The 17,328-nt window shown below is 37.7% G+C and overlaps 1 protein-coding gene across 1 annotated transcript; it reads right to left on the bottom strand.

Annotated features, from left to right (window-relative positions):
* Nucleotides 1-4,417: 4,417 nt before the first annotated feature.
* On the bottom strand, nucleotides 4,418-14,010 carry LYRM7 (LYR motif containing 7; the record flags this gene model as incomplete). The annotated part of the gene is made up of 5 exons (XM_010073487.1): nucleotides 4,418-4,494; nucleotides 10,471-10,552; nucleotides 13,048-13,118; nucleotides 13,788-13,860; nucleotides 13,998-14,010. Coding segments are annotated over 5 exons (316 nt in total), but the record flags the coding sequence as incomplete, so codon positions are not given.
* Between the last annotated feature and the right edge of the window lie 3,318 nt (nucleotides 14,011-17,328).

Genomic DNA, 17,328 nt, shown 5'->3' with positions numbered 1-17,328 from the left:
AACTAATTAGTTTCCCATAAAGCTAAAGATCAAACATTTGATAGCCCACCAAACTCCAGAGTTTAGGATTAAATTGTTGCAAGTAGTTTGGAAAGAGTTTTCTAAGGCAGGGAAGTACTAGGACTCAGCTCTTCCTGTAAATTGGCCAGCCTTTATTTTTCGTTTTCAATTGTCAATATTTTTTTTTCCCTTTTGTAAAGGAAGTGTAAAGAACTGCCAGTACTTGAAGCTAAATTACTTTATTTACAGGTCCAGTATGATACAAACAGGACTGATGATGCTATGTATCATTCAGACCAGTTCAGCTCCTTCAGCTGGTATGACCTCCAAGAAAAAGAATAAATGCTAATGCCAGATTTAGTCACTGAAGTTCCCACAGGTTTGTTGATCTCATATTACCTGAAAAACTGCCTGAGAACTCAGTACCTTGGGGAAGGCACAAGCAACTTTTCCAGATTAAACTTTTAATGCTACTTTCAGATCAACTCTTTGTGGAGTCACTTTGTGGTGTACAACAGCACTCCCTGTAAAAACAGCAAGTAAATACTTCCTTTACCAAAGTGCACAGGAACAGAGACAGGAATTAATCTGGCCCTGCTAAATTAGAAAAGCCACCTTGTTTCACCTGAAGGCCATAAAGACTTCAACACAAATCCTACCCACACAAACAAAATAAATTCACAGATTAAATCTATCACCTGTGTTTCACGAACATCAGGCAATAGGAAATACCACGCTTGATCTCTATCCTGAGCTACTGCTTGCAGAAAAAAAAAACCTGAAGAAATCTTGTATTTTGAAACTGTTAAATAAAGGAGAGGGAAAGGTGGTTAGAACAAAACCAAAACTTAATATTTAAACAGGAAATATTCCTTGTTTGTTTTTAATGCTTTATGCACACAAAGTCAAGACTTCATGAAGGAGAACAACAGGGCAGAAGGCTCTAACAGAGATGTCTGGCAGATGATGTCAAAAGCTGAAGTGCTTAGAATCTTCTCACATGTAATCACTGAGGTGGCATCTGTTCTGCCAAACCCTGTGTAAGCATGCGACTACCTCAAGTAGACCTGAAACTTACCTTCAAAATACCAGGTCCTGCTAAGCAGCACTGCTACTGTATCTGTAGAGGTCACAAAGGCACCCCTGGACAGCAACAGCCAGTGGTTGGACTATACTGACCTCTTTGCTCTAGTAGCTGCTGCAGTAGACCTGAACAAGCAGTGAGCCCGTTTCAACAGAATTTCCTGACAGCCTGCAAAAGATCTCTACAGATTTTCTTTTTTATATAAGACATAGTTGAACTACAATGTAAAGAATTACTAGCTTTAAGGCTTATCTTTTAAGACTGGTGATGCATACTCTGGAAGAAAGGCACATAATATCTAATCTAAAATTCTGCAGTTCCAGTAACTTGAAAAAGCTTAATGTGATTAAATTGTGCTATTGTGAGCCTATTAAATCCCTGTTTCTGTTGTAAAGAATCAACCTTTTTCCCTCACAAGTCATTAAGTCTAAGCCCTTGTAATGTTTTAAACAGTGTCAGCTAACACTTCAAACTTTGCAGAGGGAATGCAACAACACTTCCTGTCTTTGTAACATTATTTATTATTGACCTTAATTAAGGAAAATAAAGAGATATATGAGCACGAAGCCATCAGTATCAAGAAAAGTCACACCTAGAGAGAAATGAAAATGGAAACAGAAGCTGGTGAGATGACCAGGTACTGGAACATGAACTAACAGGTAAGCATGGAATAAGGGGAAGAGGAATAGCTACCAACTAGCACAAAGAAGCCTTAATTACGAGCCGCATGTTAAGCAGGTTTGTGAGAGTCTTTCAAGGCTGGAAAGTTAAATTTTCACAAAGCAAACACCTGTGGGGCCCAGACAGTAACCAACTCTGACATGCTTTTAGGCTCAGTATCTTATTCGGATTCCTATTTATGCTGGTCTGGACACCCCTTGGATTCCTATGTAAGATCACATTGAAATAAGAAGAACAAATAGGCCTGTCAGTCTCTTACATTAGCAGTCTTCTGCCTATCAACTTGATTTTCCTCACCTCAGCACTACAAAATTCAGTTTGATTTTGCTGCCCAGGAATGCTCGTGGACAGCAAGAACATGGAATGTTAATGCACAGACTAAAGCATACTGTACAGGAGTGCAAAGAGAATTGTTCTGAAGGCTATTAAATTCTAACAACTTTTATTTATCATGTCCCTTATTTTCAGCAGTTGTGTGTGCTATTCAGGTGACTCATGGTTTTTTTATTACAAGTATTCAAGACGTAGGTAAGATGAAGCTCAGAAATGTCTGTCGAATCCCAAGCCTGATCCTGTAAGCTGACATTTCCATGCCATCTTTCTATTAACGTGTTAATTCTTCTTAAAAATTAAAACCTAAAACACAAGACAGCAGAAAATACTGAAGCAACAGTCACATGAAAATAGTTTCTCCACTTGCGGTTTCCTGAAACATCATACGAAAGACCACCATCTACTCTTGGCATCACTAAGTCTTTTAGTACATATTTTGCATGGTAACAGGCAATCCTATTTTACCTCACTACCAGAAAAGTGAAGACCTACCAGGCCTCAGTTCTATGCAATCAATCTGAAGGACAAAATCACTAATACACTACTCCCATAGCCTAAAGAAATGGATCTACGAGAGACTAATTCCCCCCATTCCAGTGTGCCATGGGATGTATACCTTAACGGTTGTATAATTTGTCATTCTTGCCAGACCTCTTTTTAATTATTTCTGCTTAAAAATTAGTCACTTTGCTCGAGGTAATGTTCTGTTTTCTCTCTACAGCCGCAACTGTTCCTCCTATTTTCTCTTCCTTGCATACACCTCTCTTATGCTCCCTAGTGGACTAAAGTCAATGTGGGCAGGCTGCAGAGGGATGGAAAACCAGACATAGAGTGTGCCTTGTCCTCAGGGAAGTATACAACATAAGAGGCCCTGGAACAGCACATCTCCTACAGATGGAGACATTTGTTTTGTAGTGGAGCATTGGACCTCAATAAATAGCCAGAACTGCACTCATTACATTCTATCTCCCATCATTTGCCTGCTGCCTTCTAGCTACAACGCAGGGACTATCAGTGCAATTGAAAGATGTTTACTGACAATAAATTTGCTGCTGGCTGCCCCGCCCATAGCAGCGAGAGGCAACAGTTTTAAAGAACTAAATACTTATTGCACTGACATGCTATGTGAGGAAAGAGACTGGATACAGGCAGTCATTTTCCACTTTACACAGTCAGTGAAGCCATGTTGGAACCCATACAGATATATATATTGACATCTTGGAGGCTTATTAAAAACAAACAGGATCACTAAGGACCTGAAGTACAGCTGAGAGGTATTACTGGGCTACCTCACTCCTGTGTGAGCTATTTAGATCCTAGCATGGTGCCTGTTACCGATTTCACACTGAAAAAGTTCTATATATCACTGTAGTTGTATATGATTCCAATTAAAACGGAAGTGAACAGATCATCACGATGATTTCTGCAAGAAGCAAATAGGTCTCCTTTAAAAAAAACAGAGGTGGTAAGAGCTTAGTAAATAAATTCACCATAAATTCACTCTAGGCAAGCCAGATCACTTGCAACTAAGAAAGAAGCCTCTTTTCTTGGGAAAATGCCTCAGTAAGCCAGTCTATAATCACAAGGTAAAACAAAAACCTTAAATTCAGAAATCATATGATCTAAATCAACATCCTTAGGTTAGGTTGTGGCTGGGTTCTCTTGTTCCACTGTCATCTAAGAACTCAAACCACCCCACCATCCCTGCCCATTCAAAGGCATGGGGAAGAACAAAAACAGTACAGACCCTCTGCCATCTGTAAAACCTGAATAACTTATTCAGACAAACGTTAAGATCTCTCTCAAACATCACAGTATATTAGTGTACAATTAATGACAACTTCAGAAATCATGCTTTTGATGCAAAGCATAAATGTAATGGTAAGTGCCACAAGATGGTTCTTCATCACTTCAAAGCAAAGTACAACTGACAATAAACTTACAAATAAATATCATCAGGATTAAGGACTGCATTTAATTTGTATTTAGTTTTTAAAAACTCTGGATTTTAGGAAACAATCTCTGTTTGATGACTGCTATAATTAAAAATATTCCATGCTGAAGTAACACAACTCAGCACTGTACTTTTAAAAGAACTGTGTGTCTTGAGTTTCCATTAAAATATTCCTATCTTCCACAGAAGAAATGCCTGATGATGTAACAGCACACAATAAAAACAGTGACTAGGATTCAGTCTCTGTTTTCCTGGTAACAATATTTACTGTTTTTAAAATTTAGCTTTAAAAGAGGTATCCACTATTGATTTTCAGAGATCTCATTACAGGATATTAACCTTCTGGGGAGTCGGGCATATTTTCCTCAGGATTCATGCTTTTTTGATGGTTTATCAAAATAAGGAGTGTTGTCTTGTAGCAGATCTTTCCTGGGTATGAGCACTGTAACAGAAAAAAAGCCTATGAGAATATGATCTTATGGAAAGTTCTATTTAAAATTCTAAAGTTGTTTTTACATTTGCAAACAAAAAATCAGGTTACTAAAATGAGAATCTGAACTTCTGGTAAGTGTACAAGCAGCATCATGGTACATACCCAAGACAAAATTATATTAAGATTTTTACCTTCTGTGGGTCAGAATATTGCCTTCCTTTTAAAAGCACTGAAAATATTTTAATAGCATTAAGAATACATTTAAAAATGGTAAAGTGTTGTGGTAACTTTTAGTAAGAGAGAGAATGGCAATTTTATCATGCCTGAGTCAGATTACGTTTACTTCAACAGTTCTACAAATTAATACTAAATTTTACTTAGCCCTCTTTTCCAGTGTCCTGGAATCTTATCTGTAATATTCCCCTTGTCACACCTGTTTTAAAAGCCAACACGAAAAGAAAGCATCAAATGAAATTTATGGCCACTACATTGTCACAGAAGTGCAGTGTGTTAGGGTTTGTCTAATTATACACCATTTTAACCTCTTCCTGACCTTCCTAAGTTTGTGCTTTCTTCATGAAGGGAGCTGTATCATATCGGATTTGCTCCAGCAGCGAAAACTATAACACAAACACCTGAAACCATAATGCCATACTCTGACTAGGTCACACAGCTGCAAAAGCTACAGTAAACCTGTAAAACTGTGTGTGTTTGTTTGCACGTGTGTGTAATGAGTAACATTCAGTCCTACATGTACTAATAGCCCATATCTTATAAGAAAACTGATTTCCCTGAAGGTATGTTCTTTTTGCATCTGTATACTGATGCATTTAATAAGTTTCTAAGAGCTTTAAGTAAAATTTCAACTGCATTTCTCTTAGATAAAATACATTTAAGTAAATTTATAACAAAATATGTTGATCTACACACCTAGAAGAGGTACATGAAATAGAAACACCAAAGAAATACGGAACTGGATATAAAGTACTGAAAAATGGAAGTCCAAACAAATAAAGGCTGAAAGAAGAATTTTTAACCTCCCTTTTCAAATCTAAGTTTTGAACACACACTGCCAACACACCAAATCAAAATTATCAGAACATACTGCATGTGTGGTATATTACTAAAATGTAAGCTCTGCTTGTATCAGCATAATCTGAAATTAAAGTGGAATGAATAGAACTGAGACATTTGTGTACTACTAACATAATTCAGACTGAAACATTAAAAAAAAAAATCAGAAAAACGGACTAACAAGCTCCTAATTGAAATTGTGTTCTCTTTAGTGAGAAAAACTCAGGCAAATTTTTTTTTTTTTTAAGATTTAGCAGTGAATCCCAAAATGATTATACACCACTGTGTCTCAAATTCTATTTAAAGAATAACACTGCCCTGTGAGCTGCTTCTTTGACAGCACAGAATAATTTCTTTTGATTAGGGAAAATGTTCCCCTTACCAATATTTGTTCTGTCTTAAGACAATTCTTTGGCTTTTTCATTGCAGTTATTAAGTAGCTATTTTAGCAATGCAGGATTTAAAAAAAAAAACAAAACACCAGGCGTAGCTAAATTGTATATTGTCAGCTATAATACAAAAAGTTAGAGTCAGAATCTGACAGAAACTCACTCGAGGAGCTGCAGCACTAGGTTTCTGAAACATTTCACCTAGTTTCTTTTTCCCCCTGCTCTTCTTTCATACAATGTAGCAACTGATCAATCTGTTTTGGGCCAGGGGCGATGGCTTGGGGTGAAGCAAGGACTAACAGTAATTTAAATATAGCCCAAATGTAAGTATTTTACAACATTCTTATTTTTTTCCAAATAGGCCAATGCACTTTCTATTACAGCAAAGTAAAACTTCACTACAAATTTTCCAAAACAAACACGTAGCACCTAAGATGAAGCACTATGACAAGTAAACTTTTCAACTGAAGTAACTTTTTTTATTTGGTAACAAACAGCAACTCAAGCCTTCAGGCTGCACTTCCACTTTTTTTTTTTTTTTTTGTTAATAAATCTGTTCCAAGCCTCTCATTTAGTACAAGATGATCCCATAAAAGCAATGAGGGACATACCCGTAATTCTATTGGCATTATAAACCTTACCACAGAGCATAAAGATCAAGGATCAAGAAAGGTTGATTTTGTTCTGCTAAAACTTCCTTAAACAAAGCTGTACTGGAATTGAATACCCGTTCAACGTACTAGCTAAGCAGATTCATATACTTACACAAGTATTTCTTAACAACAAACTTCCCACCAGAAATTGGCTCCTAGGTGCCAAAAACCAAAGGAAAGTGAGAAAATCCACTCGTTAGTTTCATCATATACATGCACAGGACATTTGGATGGGACACGACTGGGGTAGCTGCCCCAGCTGACCAAAGGGATATTCCATACCATTCGACATCCCGCTCAGCAATAAAAGCTGGGAGAAGAAGGAAGGTGGGATGTTTGCAGTGATGACATTTGTCTTCCCAAATGTTGCACGTGATGGAGCCCTACTTTCCTGGAGATGGCTCTAAACACCTTCCTGTCGACGGGAAGCACTGAATGAATTCCTTACTTTGCTCTGCTTGTGTGCGCAGCTTTTGCTTTACTTATTAAACTGGCCTTATCTCAACCCATGAATTTTTTCACTTTTACTCTTTGGATTCTCTCCACAATCCCACTGGGGGAGTGAGCGAGCGGCTCTGTGGGGTCAGCTGACAGCTGTGGTTAAACCATGACAACACCTAGCCACAGATTCAACTGGAAGCTGAAGTCCCACTTACAACTTTTTTCCTCTATTTTATCTCAGACAACTTTTATTTATAAACAAGAAAGGATGGAAACAGTAGGGTGAGATATTCAAACAAAACGGAGCAGTGGAAACCACATATATTTTCCAAACACACACAAAACAGACAGCATTCAAACTACGATGTCTGTTTCAAGTTTATTGTTTTGTTCTTACTGCTGTAAGATCAATCACAGAGAAGCAGAGCTCAGACCTATCCAAAAAGAGATACAGAGAAAAAAAAAATGGGCAAGACATCCCATGCTTAATCATCCCAAAGGATGCTTAATGACATCCTTTGCATCCATAAGCAGGCCAAATGCACCCTGTGTATAGATGCACTCCAGATTTTCTGCTGCAGGACAAAGTTTTCTTGGTTAGTACTAGACTCTGGAAGACTTCCTTCTTCCACACAAACCTCACTGCTGCCATTTCTCCAAGAAGTCTGTAAAATTAGGCAGGTGCAATTCTATCACTTTTTGCTTATGGAGATTTTAAAGAAGACAGCATTAAAGCTCTGCTACAGTCAAAATGGACATCTACACTACCGTCCCCTTGTCCGCTGATTCAAGTCATTTCACTGTAAGAGGGTATCAGATTGGTCAGGAAAGACCTCCCCTTTGTAAATCCTTGCTGACTACTCCCAGTGCCCATTCTTTTCTTAGAACATTTGGAAACAGCTTCCAGGATTGGCTCAACCACCTTCACAGGGATCAAGGTGAGGCTGACCAGCTTCACAGATCCTCCCTTTGCCTTTCTTGAAAAGAGGAGTGACATTTGCTTTCTTCCAGTCCTCAGGCAACTCCCCTAATCACCATGACCTTTCAAAGATGATTGAGAGTGGCCTCACAATTACATGGATTTGTGTATGCCCCATCTGTTCAAATGTTCCTGAGCCTTTTCCTCCTCTACTAAGTCATCCTTGCTCCAGACATTCCCGATGGCCTGAGGCCAGTGATTCCTGAAAATAAACCTTAGCAGTAAAAACTGAGGTGAAGAAGGTACTGAGCATCTCAGTCTCTTCTGTGTCCTTTGTTACCAGGTCCCCTGCTCTATTCAGCTGTGGGCTCACATTTTCCCTCCTCTTTCTTCTGCTGCAGATGTACCTCTAGAAGCTGTTCTTGCTGTCCCCCACATTCCTCGCCAAGGAATTCAGGTGGGCTCTGGCTGTCCTAGCTCCATCCCTACACACACAGCATTAGACCATAAATTAGTATTTGAACATGAATTCATGTGGCTTTTGCAAGGGAAGTTCTGCCTTACAGTCCCTGCTGGAGTTCTCTGAACAGCTCTTGGGGGGCTGCCACAACATTCTTGGACTCCCAGAAGTCTGTCAGCAGACACTTAAGAAAACAACAGCCTTATTATGACAGAAGGTCTTGCATGGATAATTCACTGGTTAAACTGTAAGAAGTGAACAACAAATGCACAGGTCTCCCAATGGAGGGATGTCAAAAGTGGAACTCTACAGGTATTTTTGTTGGCATCTGTGCTGTTCTATGTATTTGTAAGTAACCTGAAAAAGAACTGTTTTTAATCATAGCACCCTGAATAAATTCTTAAGAAGATGACTTCCTGTGAAGAATTGCAGGAAGAGCTTAAGATTTGACTGAGTAACCAGTAAAATGACAAAATTAAATGTAGAGACATCCAATGCACAGACATCCAAAAAATAATAACTCCACTAAGAAAGCAATAGGTCCAAAACTGACTACAATCATTCAGATGAGTTTAATTAATACAAGATAATTTTGTATAAATAAATAAATATATGCATGCACAGAAGACAAAAATTACATTTAGAATTAGGAATGACTAGGAAACCACTTAAGAATGAAAGAGAAAACATCATCGTGCCATTGTTGTGTCTATAAATACCTGGTTTGCCCATTGTTTGATGACTGTGCTCAGCTCTGATTGAGAGAGAGTGCTCTTAACCGTTGCAAGAGAGATATAGGAGAACCAAAAAGGGTGTAGGAAATAACAACAGAAAGATCACATGCATTCTCCTGCTCTTTCACAGAGTTGTTACATAGCGGGGAAAAAAACAAAAGGGGGGCAATAAGGGACTTAAAAACTCACGAGCAGCTTGGTGAAAATGGATAGTAACTGAAGAGTAGGACGAGATACAAAACTACAGCAAGTGATTCTTCATAAAAAAACAGAGTAAATTCTTTGTCAAAGATGCTTGGATGCAAGAAATGTGCATAGCTTGACAGGAAGAAGTTAATGAGAGAGAAAGCCACTGATGATAATGAAAAAAGAAACCATCCTTGGCTCAGAAAGTGCTGCCAGGTGTAAACTGCTGGAAGATGTGAAAGTTCACTTGCTTTGTTCCTACTCTTCTAGTGCCACCTGCCTAGGATCACTGTGGAAGGCTCAACACTGGTCTAGATATACCTTTGGCTCCAATCATAAGGCTGTTCTGAAGTTAAATGCTTTACCAAATCTAAAACTGAAAATAGTTACAAAACTTTACAGACCCCACTAAACAGGAAAGGAAACAATGTACACAGCTGAAGATTTCTCCTGTCCCCTACCACACAGTTGTATGCTGACCCTACTACTTCTCCTATGTTTGACTGTAAGATAAAAGAACTTCTAAACCAGAAACCAAATTTCAGAATTTGATAGGCTTTGCATCAAGGCCATCCATATGTCACAAATCTTCCAAGGCATAATCTGAAACTTCAATTGTCAAAACAAGATTTTGGAATAGATCACTCAATCCTCAAAGAAAATGTTATTCTATGGACAGTGTACATACTGCATTTGCTAATTCCCCTCAGGCAGCTTCTACCTGTTTGGTAGCACAAGCACCTACAGATACTGTGGCTAATACATTTAGACTGACTGACTAGCCAGTACACACATGCTGACTGGCTACCGACCTGCTGCCACTCTTAATAGCTAAGGTAACAAGTTAAAACTTTTTCCTCTCAATGAGGGCATTAAATGAAGTCACTGTCTCTTTTTCTACCAGCCTCTATATTTCAAAATATTTATGTAGAAACCTTGTACCTTTGAAACCTCCACATGTCCTAGGTAGTGGCATTAGGGAACAGGCTTAAATTAAGGCTTTGAGCAGAGAAATAACAGATAAACAGATTTCTGCCCTCTCTATCCCTTTACTTAGTTTTCCAGTTTTACATTTATTTACTGAACTACAACATTTTCAAGCATCTTTTTAGCATACAGCTATACTCACGTATTTTGTCGGAATCTGTGTGAACTGCCTGAATAACAGAAGTTCTGAGAATCACTTCAACATCTGAAGCTATTTTCAGAAGCTAGTAAAAGGAAAAAAACAACAAAAAAAACAGAGTAGTTTAAATTATACATAACTATTACTGAACGTATTTTCCATACTAGACAGCTATTCAAATAATAAACCAGTCACTTCTATTATTCAGTTAGTTATGCACTATCTATGCATATCTTTTACTCTAGGGATCCTGGAATAACTTACACGTTGATATGTAAGCTACCTTTACATACTGCACTAGAGGAAGAAAACTTTCACTCAGTAACGTACAACAGTATAAAATCTATATACCAAATTAAAACTGCAAACGAACAAATAGAATGGAACTACCAAAGCAAGCAACTAGTTTCCAACAATCAAAGACAGTGGTGAATGTCTCAATAACATTTGACCGCCCCTAGGGAAACAGCATTTTTTCTGCTCTTGAAATAAGAAGACAAAAATAAGAGCAAAACATGACAAGAATTGAGAATACTGAGATTTCACAGAAAAGCAGTACAGGAAAAAGGCACTAACTAAAGATTAGCAGAGGCATTAATATTTTGTAAAAGGCCTAGCATTCCTTCCCTCACTAAAGAGTACAAGCAGAAGCACCCTTGCTAGTTTTGCTGAGCAATTACGCCCAACAGTTGTCTGCACGATATAAATGAAACTGCAAGAGTGAGACACTTTGGGAGGCATGCTTACACTAGAAAGTAATGTGTACCAACAGAAGTGGATCTTTACAAGAGTTATAGCTCAAGACTGGAGAACTACACTGAATTTCTACTCCCTCTCCTTCCCTTTTAATGGTTTGGACGAGGTATCCTCCACTTCTCCCTGCTGATTGCCCATTAACAGACAGGCTGTATGCTTCCGAAGCACACCTCCCACTTCAGATTCATCTTAAAGGAAATCTGCCATTTGCTCTGAGACTGCTTCACTAAACAAGCCAAATCACAGGAAGCGGAGATAACCAAGGTAGCTTCAGAAGTGCATTCCTGATCTGAACTAAAGTGCTGCGGCAGATTCAGCTGGCACATATAACACTTTAATACTGCAGACAGTTACTCCGACCCCCTGAGGTGACTACATGGCTAAGTATTTGATGTCATATTGGAAGACACTGCAGCTTCCTATTCTGTCAAAGTAATGCATATTTGGTTGGTCAATATTCTTTTTTTTCAGCTGCTGTCCCAAGCAGAACTCTAACACTCCCGTGTTTATGCAAGCAAGTGACCAAATTAACACAAGTCCTGTATATCGTTTGATTCAGTTCCTCCGCATCTTAGTCTATTCCGTGTGTATATATACATACACATACATATAATAAATTTGACAGCTTCTATGATGTTCTAGTATTCTGTAGTTGTGATCAAAGTCTAGAATTTCTTCCACTGGCACATGTAACCAAGATATCAGTTAACCCATACTAAAAAGTTACATATGTGTATTTTGTAGCTTGCCATTCCTAACAAATACAGATTTAAAAATTAGAGCAGGTATTTTTCCTGTCCATCTATGAGAAAAAGAACACACAATTTAACAGAGCAGGCAGCTGGAACACAAACACAGAAGTATTGCTATAGGTGCCTGACAACAGGCAGAAATACTAGAAAGTCCTAACTAAATGCTCAGAACTATTTACATTACTGTCCAGTGTCTGGTAGGATGTAAAGGTTTAGATTTACTTCTGCAAAGGACAGACGGAGGCACTTTCTTCCAACCAGTTCTCAATGACAATATAAATACCGTCTGTTAAAAGGCTGAATGATAAGGATTAAATTATTCACTCTGTATGGATGTTAAGAACAAAAAATATCTAAAATACAAAAGTTTAATTTCAGACCTCAGAAAGTTTTAGAAAAATGACTCAGAAAAAAAGTGTTACGATAATAACTAAGCAAAGGTAACTTACACAGTGAGTTAACAGAATGTACTAATCCTTTTAATGCACCATAAGCAAAGAAGCAGTAAAAAATTCGCAGCAGTATAACTAATACCTCTATAATAGTCATGATAATTTGGCTGTTTTTTGCCTCCCACAAAGGTGCTGTTTCATTTGTGATCAGGAATCAAAATAACTTCTCATATCTGTCAATAACTGAGCAGGTTATTTAACTTCTCTGTATCCTTTTGTGCTTGTCTACACAACAAAGAGCAAGTAAACTTAAGTCACCACAGCTCAGACAGATACTATGAGCAAAATACACAAAATATTTACATTAAAATAGCAACATAAAACACCTTTTTCCATAATTTTATTATAAGCTTCAAAATAAGCACACCGAACCACCAGAAGACACTTTCTCCTCATATACTTTCGTATGTGCAAAATTCTGTAACATACTAGTAATACCAATGTAGGTATCAATATATGTATAAACAAAGATGCATGCAAAAGCCTTTTCGAACTCACCTGGCTCTCACAAAGTCTCAATAAGTACTTATTTAAATGACCTCTTAACCAATGTAAGAAGCTCCTACGTAAGTATTCTTATGCAAAGTGGGGAAAAAAAAAACAATTAAAACAAGAAGTACCTCATTTATCTTCTCTTCAGATGTTTCATCTTGGTTATTTTTGAATTCTTCATTTATCTTTTGTCTTGCAGCTAAATAAAATAAACAAAAACCCTAAAGTGTGAATAAAAAATTATATATTGAGCTTTGAGGCAGTGACAGAGTCCTAAGTCCTTTATAGCACCCTTCTTGGTGCACTCTGCCTGAAGTATCTCAATATAAGATTTCCATGAAATTCAGGTGATGTCATATTTCAAGCTGACTGGTATAGGAATAAAATATGACTGCTTGTCTTGCATTCTGAGCTTTAAAAATAACATACAGAAGCCACTACTAAAAGTTGGTTTACTAAAAAAGCAGCATTTATGCCATGGGGAGCCACCGTAGATAAAGGGAAAAAGCTCAAATGCTTAGTACAGTGAAACAAGCTTTGGCTGGATTGAAGGACTGAAGAGAGGAAGTGCGCGTGCACACACACACGCACGCACGCAAGATCCCAGGAAGATCACCAAGGTTCCAACAAGAAACGTTTTCCTTACAAAATATGGCTCGAGTGCTTGAGTCTAACCACCATTTTTTTCTTTCAAATTAAAGGATGTCTGGTTATGAATACACAAGTTTTCCCAGTGATTACTTATAAAATAAGAAAGGGAATAATTTAAAGGGAAATTATGATAAGTATTCTCTTTCTGTGTATTTGGAGAAGAAAGCTCCACAGAAAGATAGGTAAGCATCCACCACACAAAAAAAAAGCATCTCACCTTCAAGGGCTCTGGTATCATTTTTAAAAACTTCTTGCCGGGTTCTGTGTAATAATTTAAAAATCTTCAAAACCTGTCAATACAACGTCAAGAGAATTATCTTGTTTGCTAACAGGATTCTTAGAACATGCTGCAATTAAGAGTGTACTGGATCTTTCATTTTCTTTCCATTTAGTACAGAATTTGGTACGGAATCAGTATCTAAGATACTTTACCTTGATTCCTGATCAAACAACTTGCAGCCAAAGCAGATGTGAGGAAATGAAAATCCTAGACAGTTCTAGATGTTTTAAATTAATCTAAGACGCTAGAGAGTACCAGCACTACACTCCTAGATAATTTGGCATGATGGGAACATAATCTTGAAAATACACTGATGCAAACATATTTATCGTGCCATTATCAAATAAACTCAACAGAACTGGAATAAGTCTAAAAGTCAAGTCAACTGAAGGGCCTATCAAGGCTACATCACTGGATATTCTCCAATTACGAAAAAAAGATAGAAATACAAATGGCTAAAGTATTCTTAGCAAGCCAATGTGAGAAAAATGAACTTCAAAAGGATCTCAAACTATATATTAACTAATTCAAAAATTATTTTTCATGTGTCTGTACGATACCTGGAAATAATCTTCTACAAGTGATGTGGCAAAAAAACCCCATAAAAGAAAGCCCCTCCCTAAATTAACTGTCAGATCACCAAATAAAAGCTTTAGTAAAAGCAAACACTCAAAAATCTAGGATTTACAATGTAGAGATGACGCATTTCAGTATGTACATAAAGCTAACCCTCTGAGAATCTGAAATACTAGGGCCTGAGCAGTGAGGCCCTGAACCAAAGTTGACCTCTAGATGAACCTCCTAACCTAACAATATATCTGATATGTATAATATAGATCACATATGCAATGTATTACCTTATTAATATGCACCAGTAGTTTGTAAAAGTTGTGTTGTAATGCTTATAGAGCTTTGCTGTAACTCTTTGTGTAAGGTTAGCCAGCAGAAAGATAGTCATTGCATAATAGTAGCCAAAATTAAGCACAGATGTGGCCCATCACCACAGATGGCAAAGGAATGTGGCAACTCATGACAAGGTTTGTTGCAAGATACATAATCAGTAGATTCTTTGTTCTTGTTATCTCCTGCTTCTTGGCCCTGGCCAGGCTAGAGACGGAAGTTAACAAGGAGAAAACTACACCAGATTATTTTGCAGTTTAAGATATAAAGCTGTTTATTCAACTGTATAAAAACAGGGACCATTTTCAGGGAAATTTGGAAGCCTCATCTATACAGTGGACACACTGTATAGAGAATTCCCAATTGCCGGGAAGGACTCTTCAAACCCTCACTGCAAATGGGCTCCCCAGTGACTGCAGCTCTGGATGATGACGTATTAATAAGGCAATTGATGATGTATCTTTCTTAATCACTATCACTAACTCTACGTAGTAATGATTAGGTGCATTACCTTACTTTCTGCTTGCTATAGTAGTTTGCTTATTATTTTGTTGCTTTACCTTATCTTGCTTTAATTTATTTTCACCATATTATTTTTCTCATTATTTTATCACTTTAAACATAAGTAAAAATAAGCTAACTTCTTTAATTTGGTGCCTGTGTCCTTTGTGCTAACCCCGTCAATTGGCAAAACTGAATCACAGCTCAGAGTCATGTTTATTCATACAGACTGTAATGAATTACAGAAATCTTCAAGTCCTTATCAGACTTTTTTAGTGTTTGTCAGAGGTTGACAAGAATCTCTGACAAGCACCCCAAAAAAAAAAAATCAATCTTGATAACAAGATACCTTTTGAAGTTATTTGTAGTACTTCCTAGTGTGTTTTGCCATCTCTAGAAGGCACTACTTCAGGTACTTGGTGATAATCTTAAATTGTTTTCTCACAAGTAATATCCCAAAAATTTCTTAGAAGGACACAGAGGAAACACTGGGCTGTAACTAGAGAAAGAGCATCTTCTTTATCAGTATGCTCAGCATCTGTGAGCTGGAGACACAAGCAAGGCTGTCCCCTAAAAGACTACTATAAACATCCCAGCAGGGCCTTGAAAAAAGGTGTTGAAAATCTAAATGTGTGTTGACATCTGTAATAGCTTTCAGATTTTCAAGCTAAGCCGTCACCCTCTGCTCAGCTGGTCACTTGGTTACACCTTGAGATAATTCATCCAGAAGTGCACACACACAAAAAGAGTTTTTAGGAAGAAGACATGAAGCAGTAAGAACAGTCAATTTTCCATTTCAATACTGCTTCTTTAACACAACACTACCACAATGTTAGTGCTATTAAGGGACAATTTACAAATACAAACAAATTCAAACCTTGCTTCACCATGTGGATTAGACCACATCATAACTTCTTCTGTAATTTATGATTTGGCATACTGTTAAGTATATGCTACTGCATTACAGGTGCATTCTCAATTGCGTAAGTGTCTCATAAACCTTTAAGTAAAAAGCTCTTGTCACTTTTACAAGAATTATTATGCAACTTGTCAATCAGTTAAATCAATCTGAGCAGAGATGTGTAAAACAGAACGTGTACTCTGCTAACTCTTCAGCTTCTGTTAATAGTTAGCAACTGAACAAAACCATGCTGCCTTTAATTGCAGCATTCCCTAGAAGGCTGAATATGTGGAAGGTAAACTGACAGAATTAAAAGACAGCAAATAAATGTATTGTTCCATACATGTATTTTAAGAGATTTGAATAAATTATTTGGACAGGACATCCTGAAATATTTCTACCCTGTAATATTTTAACCATCTTTACAGATAGTAAAGTTAATATTACAAATGGTTTTGAGTGAGACACATGTATGTTGAAACCTGAAGAAGTATTTTATAGTTATTCTGAACTCTTTGGTCAACCACTTTCAGGCATTTTCCTCCATTATTTGCCTGTTTCTATAAACCCCTCCTGGAAAGTGCTTAACCACACCAACCGAAGAGCAGATACATTAGATGACTTTGAAGCAAGATACATTAACACAGAGACTCCTTTGAGCTCTACGGTCACCTAATGAAACACAGAACTCCTCTAAATACCTCAGTGTACTAGTACTTGTAATACTAGGCTTCAGAACACTCCTGAAACCAGTGCTCAACTCCTCCAAAAGTACTCTATATTGTAAATACGAAAGGTTTAAATAATTCTTCTGTCCTTGCTTTCCTTCATCCTCCCATCAGAATTCATTCTCTTGATGCATTTTAGCCTCTACCTGACTGTCATCTCTCAACTCGTTTCCTTTTTCCACAGCAGCCTTTGCATGCAATCCCCTTACTTTCTGTTACCCAGTTTTGTGTTTTTGCCCTGAAATCCTCTGCCTGTTGATGCTACAAATGCTAGGAACTGCTAGGAAAGAAGCTCCAATCCTCCAGTGACATACAAGGACAAACTTCCCGAAGTACGTCATTCGTGCCCAGGTCCTAATTCACGGCCCAAAGTCGCAAATTTGCGGGGACACACAGCACGGGGCTCCGGCGCGGCGGGCACTACCACCAGCGCCCAGCAGGCCGGGCA

Source organism: Pterocles gutturalis, unplaced genomic scaffold (genome assembly GCF_000699245.1).
Source record: "Pterocles gutturalis isolate BGI_N339 unplaced genomic scaffold, ASM69924v1 scaffold20497, whole genome shotgun sequence".
Lineage (NCBI taxonomy): Eukaryota > Metazoa > Chordata > Aves > Pterocliformes > Pteroclidae > Pterocles > Pterocles gutturalis.
Note: the sequence above shows the minus strand (reverse complement) of the source record. Positions and strands in the feature narration are given on the sequence as shown.